Genomic DNA, 13,757 nt, shown 5'->3' with positions numbered 1-13,757 from the left:
TTTCTTATACCAGGGGGCTGCCGCCCCCTGGACCCCCGCATATTTCAGCATATTTCGGTAAATTTCATCAGTTGGAACGTGTTTAGGAAGCTCAAATTACAATTTTCGTAGTTATTGTAATGAAAAGTTGTATGGATCACATGGCACGACGTAAAAAAATTCAACCTGTGCGATTGCCGCCCTGGCCTTCGGCCACGGGCTGCAAACTTCGCACACGGTTGAATTTTTTTACTTTCGTCCCTTGTGATCCAAATAACCATTTTATTAAGTTCACATTTCAAACAATCTGTAATGAGTCTGTTCAATAAAAAGCATCTATTTGTCAGAATTTGTGTGTCACCGCCTTCGTGATCAACTCAGAGGTGTCTCAATCTGTTCTTTCAGAACCTTGGTTTCTGGCGTGTTTTGGTTTTTGTTTTTTCCACGTTGCCACACGTTACTGATAATTTTAATATATTTTATCCTAGGTGAAATAATAGCAGTGAAAAAGTGCTATTATTTCGCCGTTGGTAGATAAAATAGCGTATTCACCTCTGTCCAAATGTTTCATTTAATTTAATTTCATTTATTTCATTTTAAAAAAAGTTCTGTTTACATGACCTGCGTAACTCTAGTTTGCACTAAACAATTCAAAAGAGCTACTATAGTTTATTTAGACACTTTAGGTTATAACATTCGCCTTCGGCTCATGCAACAACTCCCCAAGTGTCTAAATAAACATGTGGACAGAGGTGAATAATCTACTATTATTTGAGAAGTTACGCTGATCGCTTGGTGAAAAACGACTTCACCTAGCACAAATTAAAGACCTAGTACATATGTTTGAAATTGAAATGTGTTGAGAGACAGAATTTCAAAACCCAACGAAACCCTGTGCTTCGGCTACCATCTACATACAAAACACATACCGAACAAGCCAATCTTAATAATCTATTGTGGATATAAATCACTCGCTACGACATTCCAAAGTCAGGAATTTTTTTCGGAGGAAAACTTCTGAGCCTAAAAATTTGAGGGTGATGCGGTTGTGATTATTATCGGAAATAACAGATGTTGTCAAGAGCTACAAATTAGGCAGAGGTCACGTTTTTTCCGATACAAAATTTGAATGGAATTGTGAAATTTTCAGTTCGAGTCAAACTCATCCGGTCAAAAACACTCACCCGCAACCTTAATTGCGAATTGTACAGGTCGCTGATTCGACCAGATTGTGCATGACACAAAAAGACGAACAGACACTTTCGGTTTTTGAAAGGAGAATTCTTCGATCAATTTTGGGAGGTGTCAATGCGAACGGCAATTGGAGACACAACCATGAGCTGTATCAGCTTTTCAATGAGCCCGATATAGTCAAATTCATCAAAGTCATTCGTTTAAGATCATGTAACAAAGAATGAATGAGGAACATGTACCACCGAAACTTCTAAATACATATCTGGATGGTAGTCGCACTGTCAGTGCGTTGTAAAGATGCAATAGAGTCTGATCTGAAAGTACTAAGAGTGAGCGACTGGAGAACGTTGGCGCGGAATAGGTTCGATTGGAGAAGATTGCTGGAGGGGGCCAAAACCAATAGAAGGTTTTAGTGCCCGCCTAAGTAAGTAAGTAAGTAGTGTCTTTGTTCGGGAACTTTGACCTACCGTGACTGTCCATTTTATTTGGAATTCGTCCTAATCGATTCTTAGCGAGTTCTGTATGCCAAAGACTAGCCAACGTAGGAGACTAACATAGCCAATATTTTACCTCCGATGTCGATCTGCTTGAAAATTTTCTAACAAAAATTTCAAGCACTGAAAGCCCTCTATTTGAGTGATGTCAAAGTTATCTTCGCTTGAGAGTGCTATGTATTAACTTTGTTTTTACTTTACAAATTTGTTGAGATAAAGCTTTATTTAACAAAACGTTCGTGTTTATGCCGTTAAGATATACGAGGGGCAACCGACTACACAACATGGCATGCTTTCAGTGTTTAAATATGTGCGCAGCTGCGGGTTAGTGACTCAGCGGCTCAGGGTACTGTCTACATGCTCGGATAAGGACGTAAAAAAGACAAAAGGTCGTGAGTCGTGACATATTCTCAAGTGTGTTCTACAAGTGATCACGTGTGAAAAATTTATTGCGCAAATAGTTGCAGTTCTGAGTGCTCGACAAAAAAAATGTCTCAACCACCAAATAAGAAAGTTCGCGTAGAACAAGATTGTGCGCAATGAGATATTATTGTTACCGACGCTGCACGTTTACATTGCATTCCAGAAAAGACAACGCAGAGAGAAACCATAATACGTGTTGATTCCGACGACAGACATTTGCAGTCAAATCGAATCAATGAGCGTTGGTGTAAAATTTTCTTCAGACATTCAAATGAAGGCGACGGTTACAATCTTGGCAAAATTGTGTTAAAGCTGACATTGGACGGAGCAAATGGTTCGGAAAAATTCGAAACCAATTTCGACAACGGGAACATTGTTCAACGCTTTCCTGGACTCGATAAGTTTCAAATTCAAGTCGAAGGCCTAATAGCAGGTCATCGAATTGCAGACTCGCAGAGAGATTTCGGAGGAAGATGCTTCGCTGATATTGAAGTCATCTAAAACCATCAAGCGTCTATCGCAGCACGAACAAAAGTATATTGAGGTGAAACATTTTGTTTTCGCTTTTCAACAGCTAAATATACCTGCTGCTTTGTTTGGCAAACCAGGTAAGTGTTGACATGAAAGTCCTAAAATTCCTACTGTAAAAGTAAACAAAAGAAGTTTCGTCTCAATGAGTGTCTGTAACATTTTCTGCTTCCAGGAAAACTTGACACTCGAAAAATATTCAAAATCGAGTTCGAAAAATACGACGCCATTTACAAGGAAATTATCCTTCAAGTCAAGGTGTACTCGTCGGCCATAAAAGGCGATATCAGTTATGTGGAAGAGACTGCACCCGACATGACGGATGGCATTCCACTTTTCGATTATTATTTTTTGAACAGACGCGAATGCAGCTCATCCACAGGAATAAGCCATTCAGTAGCTGAAGATGCACAGCGTTTCTTTGCGATGATGCGGGAGTATCATTTATACGAAAGTCGACCGAATCCTCCGGATACAGTTCAGGATCCTCGGATGATGTCACAACTTCTGGACTACCAGAAGGAGGCCGTTGGTTGGATGCTGGCTAGAGAAGGTGTGCTGGAATTCTGCAATGACGACAATCACTCGACTGAACAGCTGCAAAAAATGCTGTCGATGAATATCAACAAGCGCGTGAATTTGAAAGCGTTCGGCAATAAATGTGTTCGTGACGCATATTATTCGAAAACATCTGGTTGCTTGTCGTGGCAGAAACAATCAATTGAAAAACTGCCCAGCACTGGAGGCATACTGACGGACGAGATGGGTTTGGGCAAAACGATTGAATTGCTCTCACTAATTCTTTTGAATCCAAGAGCGGCTATGACTGATCCGAAAAACGAAACAGAGGTTGGTGATGACAGTGGTGTTAAGATTGGATCGGTCGAATGTACGTGTGGGACTTTGGATCCAAAAAAAGGAAACGTAAGGCTCGTGATTATAACTAATTGGAACAATTCTAATTTGAATACTAAATGTAGAGTGTCATGTGCTCTGATTGTGGCAATTCTCAGCATCGTCGCTGCCTGGGCTTTGATGAAACGAGTGACGTTCAACCAGGGAACAAGTATTTGTGTCCACATTGCATTGCGAAATCGGTAAGATTTTTCTTTGTAAATTCAGTCGTTTTTCGCTTAACTGTACTGGCACCGACAGCCTCCGAAACCATCGAAGTCGACACTTATTATAGTGCCGAACAGTCTGCTAATGCAGTGGGAAGAGGAAATAGGAAATAATGTCTCGGACGATTCATTGAAAATTCATATTTACGGGTGAGATAAAACCTTCACCATCCATTGAGCCTTGTCCCATTGATTGATTTAAATAAATGTTTAAGTGGTTTCAATAATGGAAAAAAGTATGTGCACCCTGCTGTGTTGTCTGAACACGATATTGTTCTCACAACGTACGAAATTTTGCGACAAGAAATCCATTTCGCCGATGTAGCCGAAGAGACACGGTACGACTTTACGACATTGAAGATAGTTTTAATTTCCTAATTTTCTGTCTTATCTTCTGGCCAGACTCCGTGATCGCAAACGATATGCAGCCCTGCCATGTCCACTGATACTGATTGAATGGTGGAGAGTATGTCTTGATGAGGCTCAAATGGTGGAAAACGTTAATTGGAATTATGCAAAACTGGCTCGCATGGTATCGGCTATCAATCGCTGGTGTGTATCTGGAACTCCGATTAAGGATGGCTTACAAGGTATGCATCAAATAATAATTTGGATTGCATTGACAAACACACGATCCATGTGAACTTTTAGATTTGTATGGAATCGTTTGTTTCCTTGACATCGATCCGATCACCGACATCAAATTGTGGGATTCCTTAATCATGGAACCATTTAGACTAAACAACAGCCAGGTCGCTATCACTACCAATCTGTTTGGGAAAATATTTTGGCGAACTGAGAAAGAATTCGTTCAGGACCAGGTAATGGAGAAGGCTACGGTGTGATCGGTCTGTCAAATTAAATTCATTTTCATTGATTTAGTTGCGATTGCCGAGGCAAACGGAGGTGATTCATCGTTTGGAATTCTCACCGGCCGAAAGATATTTCTACGATCAACGTGCTGTGTATTGGATTGAAAAGTTCAAAGCAGCTGTGTGTAATATTGAACCCGATCAATCAATTCATACGCTGAGTACCAGTGTAAGTATGACGTAACGTTAACAACAATATCCAATACTGCAAACTATTTTCTGAACATAAACATTCGTCACGATCCAATGATCCAACGTGTAAAAATCGAATAATGTCTTCTCTAGCAACTGTTGCCATTCCGGAGACTACGTGAGATTTGCACTCATCCACAATTAGATGAGGAAGCGTTCGCGGCAGTTGACATATTTATCGAACGAGGCGCAAAATTGACTTTCAATGTCTTCGAATTGGTTGACTGGCTCATCAAGCAAGCACTGATGAAATGCCAGAAGGCGTTTAAGACGCAAATGGTTGCATTGAATGGTACAGTATTGACTGAATTCTGGTAGTTATACCATTGATGTAACTGAAATCAAACGTTCAAGATCTTGCCGGATTGCATTTGATGAAAAATGAGTTGGAAATTGCAGCCAGACGATACAGACATGCGATCGATCTTGCCGATCAAAACAGAAATCTATTGAAAACTGAAGATATTCACGTAAGGAATTCACAGAATTTATATGGAATTTGAGCAAAAATCTTGTTGTTACAGCTGCTGCACGCTCTCATTAATTTAAGCGATATTCACAAAAAACTAAGACTGACACCGTACGACACTAGAGTCAATGAACTGCTCGCAAATTTGATGCAAATCAGAACCAATGACATTACTGCCACTTCGAATGGTATTTTACACAAACATCGCACGGTAAATTTTGACGTCAACGAGGGGACATGGTGGAAACGTACGATTGAGTACATAAAGTGCAACGAAAATGCAACAGAACTATTCCAAAATCTCGTCGTCGCGCTGAAAAAAACCATTCCCATTGAATACATGACCTTGAAGAAACCTGCTATCGAACCATTGTAAGTACATTATATCGATCAATCGACATGGATTTCAATTTTTTCTTGAATTACTTCAAGAAATGCCTTGATAACCAACCTGCAAGAAACTTTGAAGAAAAATCTTTTGGCGATTTCAACCAAGCGAGAAGAAATATTTTCGAACTGGCAAGACCTCGGTTCAATGAACTCTATCCCGACGTATTTGAACTGGTCACTGTTGGAATGCGGTCACCTTTCCCAACCAGCACCGAATGACGGTTTGGTCAGCTCACCATCGTGTAGACTATGCTTCTTTGAAAGTAGTCTCACGGAGTACGAATCGCTACTGAGTCGTCCACCACAGGAATCGGATTTTGTGATTGAAGAAGTCTGGATGAAATCATGGACGGAGAGTATACTAAACGTGATCTGTCGCTTTGCTCAAAAAAGTGGATTCCCTGCGACCATACTGGATGATGGTAAGCAGCACATTGGACAGTTTTGTGATCTACAAAATGAAGTCCGGGTAAGCTCGATCTCGATTCTTGTTTCGTTCCATTTTCACTCCCTTCGCATGCAATCTTTCGCCCAGGACATTTGGGAATGGCTCAACAAAATCGATAGACGAACGAGCGCAATGCACAAATATCTTCAGGAAGCAAAACCTAATGTTGTGCAATCACTGCCGATTTCAACTCGTACTCACATGGGATCGATTGACCAATCCAGTCAGGATTTCAAAGATTGCCTTCGAGATCTTATGTATCTGAAAGGGCTAAAGACATATGGCTACAGTACCAATTCGACCATCGTTGATTCAAATCAACAAAAATGCCGTGTAAAACATTCTCAGCAGAAGTGGATCTTCCTTCCATGCAATCATTTTTTCTGCGCCAACTGCTGTGCCGAAAATGATAGTGACGAATTCAGCTGTTCTATTTGCAACAGAAAAACAGAAAAGCGATTGTCCATCAATGTGGATATACAGAGGTCGGTTACATTATTACTTTGCTTGGAGAAAATGCGAAACTCAAACCAATAATTTCTTATCTCTAGCAATTCCAGACACAGTGTAACGAATATTCCATCATTGAAAATTACAAACGAGGTGATCTGGAGAAATCCATTCACAAAGGTTGAAGGCGTTGTCCGCACTTTGCTAACAATTAAACGAAATCATCCCAACGACAAGGCGCTGGTCATTTGCAGCGTGAGTATATTTCTGCAGTCGTCCTTTTTTAATGTCCTTTTCTTGTTTGTTTTGGTAGTGTGCTGCAATGTTACAAGTATTTGCTGCAGAGTTTGTGCAAAATGGCATTTCGTACATTTTGTACAATTCTAAAGACAAAGGAAAAACAAAGACAGGCACATGGCATCGATACCGGGTAAACGCTCTGTGATCACAATCGAGAATTTTGTAAATGTTTTTCTGCTTTCAACATTCACAGACTGACACCACTCAGGTTTTGCTAATGCCGTTGGCCGTCGCGTCAACGGGTCTCAATTTGACGCAAGCAAATCACATATTATTGGTTGAACCCAATCTTAATCTGGCGATGGAGGAGCAGGCAATCGGACGAATTCATCGGTTGGGACAACGGAAAGAGACATTTGTGCACAAATTTTACGTAAGTAGTGTGATGCCACCACTCAATAATGTCCGGTTTGCTAAATTCTTTTATGAAATAAACAGGTGGCCGATACGATTGAAGAAAAACTTGTCAGAATGGACAACAACAAAAAAGTGTCATCGTTCGTCGATGGCAATATAACAGTAGAGGATCTCTTACACTTATTCGAAAATAATTTGCAGAGTGCGTCAAATTCTGCGAACTTTTTCTCGAACAGTTTATGGAGCTTGTCTGGGGTACGTTTTTAACGTTTAAAATGTATTGAAATTACATTTTGCAATTTCCTAGACGATTAATAATAAGCAAAAATTATTTACAAACACTCGGTAGACATATGTACGAGTTGTTGCACGTTGTTATACTGAAACTTGAATTATATCACTGAATTATATGCAAAAATTCCGTTAAACTCAAAAATGTTTCATTAATGAGTAAATTGACAGAGAGGCTGAAGAACTTGCCTTTTGATGAGTGCACAGTTCCTAAAAAATCGTTGAAAAATGACTGAAAAATAACATACGGTCCACTGGCTGAAAAATGTTTGAAAAGTGTGTGGAATTAAGTATGGTTTCCACTCAACAAAAAGTACTCCGTGTGAGAGCCGTGAGAGAGCGAGCTCTCAAGCAAACAAAGCAAAAATTCAAAAATTGTAGCGATCTGAAAATTCAGATCAGGTCAGGTAATTTTCTTCAAGATTAACTGACCTGACCTGAACATGAATTTCTGAAACCTGTCAGGTCAGGTTTCAGTTATACCTGAAAATTTGCACCGGTCGAGAATCCGTCGAGAATCTTGGTATGTTTACGCTACTCTTATCTTGTCCGTTTCTCAATGAAGAGTATCACCTTAATTAAAGGAAAGAGGTAAAAAAGACGATTATTTTATGGATTGGTGAGTTATGATTCACTTTCAGGTTATACTCTTTACTCTTCAATGAGTAAATAGAAAAGAAACGGGAAACAAGATAGTTTTAGTCCCAATCATACCAAGATGTTGTTTGCGTGAATTTAGAATGCTGTAAAAAGAGTTGTGTTGGAGGCTTAAGAGAACTGACGCCGATGAATGAAGAATGAACTGTAGCCCATCTGAACCCATATGTGGTATTGGGTCCAGGAACAAATGTGTAAAGAGGTAGAAAAGATGACTATTCCCTTGACTGTAAGTCAGGGTCTTATGGCAGAAAATACCCTGAAATGTTTTCCCTGTAGGTTGTATAAAATGTTATGAAAAACGGAATTGTTTGTCCCAACTTTTTGCTTGTAAACACGATAACTTGAGTAGTTAGCAACCAATTACTTTTTTCTTAATCGACGCAGAATTAAATTCCTGATGTTAAGTTCGAAGATGGGCTATGTGGGATTAAGGATCTGGAAGTCATTTTACACTGTTGGAAATTCAATCAATCGAAAAAGATTACTTTGATGAAATTTTGTATGCATGATAGTCAACTATCACAGTAGCAGGTAAGTAGCAGATTTCGCGTCATATCATAACCGATTAGTCAAAGTTTGTCGTTTATTATTGCTGTCGTTGTCGATAACATATGACAGTCGTCTGTAACACTGTCATTCCTCTCTTCCAAATTAACTTTCGAATCGATTATATGGCAAATTGATAGTTCTTCAGATAAACAAAAATACGGCAACAACGATCCCTGTTATCATGTCCAGCTTTATATTCCCCAGACGCAGGGAATTTCTAAATTTATTTTCTACTGAGAATTTAACTATTAACTCTGTAACTTCTGTTGCTTAAACTGTCTTCATAATCGTCTCATCTCAATAACAAATTACTAGCCGTTATTCTGACAGATTAACCACAAGTCTCATATTTAAATCTGAACAAGTAAAGTCTCACAATTAAATTGGCAAAGTTATTGTTCCATTGATATTCAAGCTATATGCCACAGCTAATGGTATAATAAACATGAAAGCACGGCTATACACTGAAAGACGCCACTCGGAATGCTCTAATAGTCAATCTCACGTCGACTTTTCATTGGATACATTCACATTACCAACCATATTTCACATATCATAGACCGATATAGCCTATTATACATGAAAATCCCTTATATGGACATAAACAGCTGCTATCGCATTAGATAGGATTACTATAAAGCACCCATCAGATATAAATTTCCTACCCGAAGCGCTTCTTCCGGATATCATGTGTGGCTAGATGTGTGTATGTAGGAAAACGTACGAGAAATATAAAGAAAACGACGTTTTATACGGTTTTTATGAAAATCACTTTGGTATCCAAGAAAAAGGTAAAAGGTGATATAATGTGAATGGTTGGTGAATTGAAAAGGTTCCGTATAATATTGTCAGTAATATTTTGTTGCAGGATTTCCTTTCCATTAAATTCAAACCATTTGTTTGAAATTCTTATTTTCTGTGCTATATATTAAACCAATAAGTGATGATTTAACATGTACGTAACGTTAGACAGCAGAATGCAATTACAAATCTTATTAGATATTATACGCCATTCCAACATCTATAATCTTCTAACAGGATAATAGCATATAGTATATCAGACATGAAAACGCCACCAAATTTTGACACAACTAGTTTCGGTTTAACTTTCACACCAAGAAAAAATAACTACTATGACATCAGTCGCAAACTGTCGCCCCCTGGACCTCGCCGCCCTCTTTGTAAAATTTGTTTTGTTTGTATTCTGCTCTAAACAGCCTCGATGAAGCGGGGATTAGTATGTTTTTCTGGTAAAATAAAGTTTTGTACCTTTGGAATAGTGAGCCCGCTTCACCGAGGCTGTTTATTCTGTTCGTATACGTATGACGACGTATAAGATAATGAGGCTGCTTACCAACTAATTTGTTAATGTGCTATTGTTTCGACGTATGATGCGTTCGTGTATTTTGTGTCCGTTGTTTTTGGTATACAAACGTAATGGTTTATTTTAGCTTCAGTTGCACGTCTACGTATTGCCAATCTATCAATTAGTCTAAGCATAATAGTATAGCATAAATATACATATCTATTACTAGTGACAACTTTAAACGCTACGCTGACATCCTCATTTTAATTAAGAAAAAGACATGGTGGGCTCTGGTGGTGGTGAAAAAACCACGACGCAAATTCAAAACGAGAATGATAACAAATCGAGGTGTATAATAGGTATAATATTCAGTTCTACGAAAAGTACTCTTACCGAATATTTAATTATAGCAAACCGTTTATCCTGTGATATAAAATTTATCATTGATCTTTGCTTTTCCATGGCTGATTATAGAATCACACTTGAAATACCACAAATTATGCCTGATTAAATAACTGTAAGTACTTTTCGGGGAAATTATTCTTACATATTTTGTTAAGGTCTGTCCATCACATGAATTATATTTCCTGAATTTTAGTCACTGCAAAGAAAAACGCCAATAAAATGAATTCCTCTCAAAGCAACTTCAACAAACTTCAAATCAAGGGACACCTCCTTACAAATAATCACATTTTGTGAACAGGCCCAGGGCCCCGACTGGCCATACTGGCGACTTTCACAATTTGAATTCGTTTTGCTACATTGACGCATTTCGAAAGCGACTCTTCAACTTCAAACGCATTCTTCTATACTTTTCATATAGGCGACCTTTAGTAACCAGTGCGGTCCTGCTTCTAAATGCAACCGTAATCCAAATTTCTTCGTAATCGAAATGGATAATGAAAGATTAAGAAAAGTCGAATCAAGTGAGCAACATAAAAGGATATTTTCCTCAACTTCGATGTCATTGTCGTGAAGAAACCCGTTAGCTACAGATCTTTAATACCATGAATTCGGTAGTATTAATCGTGCTCATTGCCCTTGTGGCATTTACGGCTGGTAAAACTGTTGGAGCTGATAGAGCAACTTTGAAATTGTTATCTTTTTTAAAACATTCAGAGCTGACAAGCGCAGACTTGGAACTTATTGAGAGATTGTAAATGACTCACGATTAATAAATTAACAACATTGAATAAAGCCACATTTTCTATAACAGCTTCATTTCTTGTCCTGAGTCGGTAGATATTATGATGGAATGTTTGGACATATGTAACTTCAATCCTAATCCGATTGGCGATGCTGAATGGTGTGAAACGGCGCGTATCGAAGGGTATTGCACAGAGAAAGCATTTACAGCCGTTCCATTTTGTGCCGGTAACCGCGAAGCTATATACGCAGTAAGAAGGATCATACAACCATATATTGAGAGATATTGTGTTTCCACTGGCTCAGTTTTGTTGTAAAATAATATCAATTTATATCAAACAAAATTTGTATGAATGAAAGAAATGGAGAAAAATAAACGAAAAAGTGAAAAAACGATTTTCATTATCAGTAAAATGAAAGCAATAGTTATTTAAATCACATGGGTCGAAAAACGATTTTTAAAAATTCGAGGTGTATGTGTGAGCTGAGAGGGTATTGTAACATGAGAATGCGTGTTTGTGAACCGAGGTTTACCGAGGTTCACAATCGCATTCGAATGTTACAATACCCTCGAGGCTCACACATACACCGAGAATTTTTAAAAATCTTTTTCGACCCGAGTCATTTAATGGCTTTTACATTCGCCTTTCATCGAAAATCACGAAAAACACCAAAAATTATCAATTTAATCGAAAACTAAGCACCAAACAAACACAAAATATGTCGATCACTTCAATAGCACACAAAAATATTGCAACAACACGACAACGATTCTTGACAGCATTCGTTTTTGAAGAGAGAGAAGTCTCTCAGTTTGCTATGTCTACTACAATTATGATCGATTTGTATCATATACACGGCGCTTTCCAGTTTGTTAACTCTAGGTTATCAATTTCCAATATTTCATCCCTAGAGATTACAAATTCCAATATTTCATCCCTAGAGATTACAAATTTGTCTATGTGTTAGCGGTGAACATTTTGACATTTTCTTAATATGCGAATTCGATTTAAAGTCGTATTTTCGATGGAAGGCGAATGTAAAATAGAATGATGAATTGAAATTGAATTGTCAAAAACCAGACTCAATCATTTTATTTTCATTTTACCTTACAATGTAAAGGCCAGATTTCCTACTTCAAATTTCAATTGTTTTTCGAATTTCAGAAAACGATCGGTGTCACTTCAATTTAGAAAAGATTCTCATACTATTGGCACTTGAACTGCACTGTAAAGGGCGTAACTTTTCCTTGCAAAAGCAAAGATCACGAGTTGTCATCTCATTTCTCACTCTTATTTTTCCAAATATTTTTGACGTATCGTGATCTTTACTAATAGCCAGCTTACACCTATCATAGGGGCACACATGGGACAGGCGCAGAATGCATCACCCTGGGCTAAATCCGTTATTTTTTAAGTAAGATAAAGCACTTGCGTCACATTTACTCTTTAAGGGTTTTTTGACTGATGTTATAGGATAAACAAGAAAAAAGCACTTCATGTATTTGACGTCTGTTAGGGGCTGACCATGACATTATTTCATATTTATTAAACTTTTGAATTTTTTTCTTTACATACAAAGAAAAACTTCAATAAAATGAATTCTTCTAAAAGCAAACTTCATTTGTGGACAGCCCCTTACACATAATCACATTTTGTGAACAGGCCCGGAGCTCGGACTATCCATAGTGTCGACTTTCACAATTTGAATTCGTTTTGCAACATTGACCACATTGACGCACTTCGAAAGCGACTCTTCTTAACTTCAAACGCATTCTCGTTAAGCGGCCTTGACTAGCCATAGCCAGTTTGATTCTGCTTGTAAATTCAACCGGTAATCCATATTACTTAGTAATCGAAATTGATTGAAAGATTAAGAAATTTAAAAAAAAGTCGAATCAAGTGAGCAACATAAGAGGATACTTTCCTCAACTGCGATGTCATTGTCGTGAAGAAAACCGTTAGCTTCAGATCAATAATACCATGAATTCGGTAGTATTAATCGCGCTCTTGCCTTTGTGGCAATTACGGATAGTAAACTGTTGGAGCTGATAGAGCAACTTTGAAATTGTTATCTTTTTTGAAACACGCAGAACTTCACCCAGAAAAAGAAACTTCAGAATACTCCACGTAGGGTAGGCGTACCTATCCTCGGACAATCAACTTTTTTTTCTACTTTGTTTAAGTATTACAAAATTACAAGCAATTATTTTGGTTAGTTTGTATTTTTAGAAATTTATTTGGAGGCATTCCTCGACTATTTAAGTAAAGTCCAGGGTGCCGAAAGTTGGCAAGTCGCAATTAATTTCAATATGTTAACACTAAAAATAAAATGAAAACACCAAATTGAATAGAAAAACCATTTAAATTACAACTGACAAAGCATTTTTGAGTCACTCAATTTTGGTACCGTTTTCGGTGTATTTAACATGGCATATGTTGAATTTGTAAGTTCATATGTTGTATCAACCGGACACCCGAAAAACCGTAGAAATAATTGTTTAAAATCGTGTTTGAGTGAAAATAACATTAAATTAAACCTTAATTAATCTAAACGAGCCATCAGAACAGTCGGAGCGTTTGCTGCGA

At 37.9% G+C, this 13,757-nt stretch overlaps 1 protein-coding gene across 1 annotated transcript; it reads left to right on the top strand.

The window, feature by feature from the left end:
* The first annotated feature begins 2,077 nt into the window (after nt 1-2,077).
* Nucleotides 2,078-7,623, top strand: LOC119075542 (E3 ubiquitin-protein ligase SHPRH-like). Its single transcript, XM_037182015.1, has 17 exons — nt 2,078-2,698; nt 2,794-3,542; nt 3,599-3,715; nt 3,774-3,889; nt 3,955-4,077; nt 4,142-4,329; nt 4,391-4,560; nt 4,622-4,780; nt 4,897-5,095; nt 5,158-5,273; nt 5,328-5,644; nt 5,705-6,131; nt 6,198-6,595; nt 6,662-6,815; nt 6,874-6,990; nt 7,054-7,233; nt 7,299-7,623. The coding sequence occupies exons 2-17, from the start codon at nt 2,934-2,936 to the stop codon at nt 7,482-7,484; spliced, it is 3,576 nt and encodes a 1,191-aa protein (XP_037037910.1). The 5' UTR covers nt 2,078-2,698; nt 2,794-2,933; the 3' UTR covers nt 7,485-7,623.
* Nucleotides 7,624-13,757: the final 6,134 nt, after the last annotated feature.

This window comes from Bradysia coprophila, chromosome III (genome assembly GCF_014529535.1).
Source record: "Bradysia coprophila strain Holo2 chromosome III, BU_Bcop_v1, whole genome shotgun sequence".
NCBI classification, from domain to species: domain Eukaryota; kingdom Metazoa; phylum Arthropoda; class Insecta; order Diptera; family Sciaridae; genus Bradysia; species Bradysia coprophila.
This window is presented reverse-complemented; position numbering and strand designations above follow the sequence as displayed.

What these genes read in the sequence shown, in the direction of transcription:
- LOC119075542 (XM_037182015.1), top strand. Translation starts at nt 2,934, where the DNA reads ATGACGGATGGCATTCCACTTTTCGATTATTATTTTTTGAACAGACGC. An exon ending in GATGTAGCCGAAGAGACACG is followed by an intron (nt 4,078 to 4,141) that starts GTACGACTTTAC and finishes TCTTCTGGCCAG; the next exon opens with ACTCCGTGATCGCAAACGAT. An exon ending in TGAAAACTGAAGATATTCAC is followed by an intron (nt 5,274 to 5,327) that starts GTAAGGAATTCA and finishes TTGTTGTTACAG; the next exon opens with CTGCTGCACGCTCTCATTAA.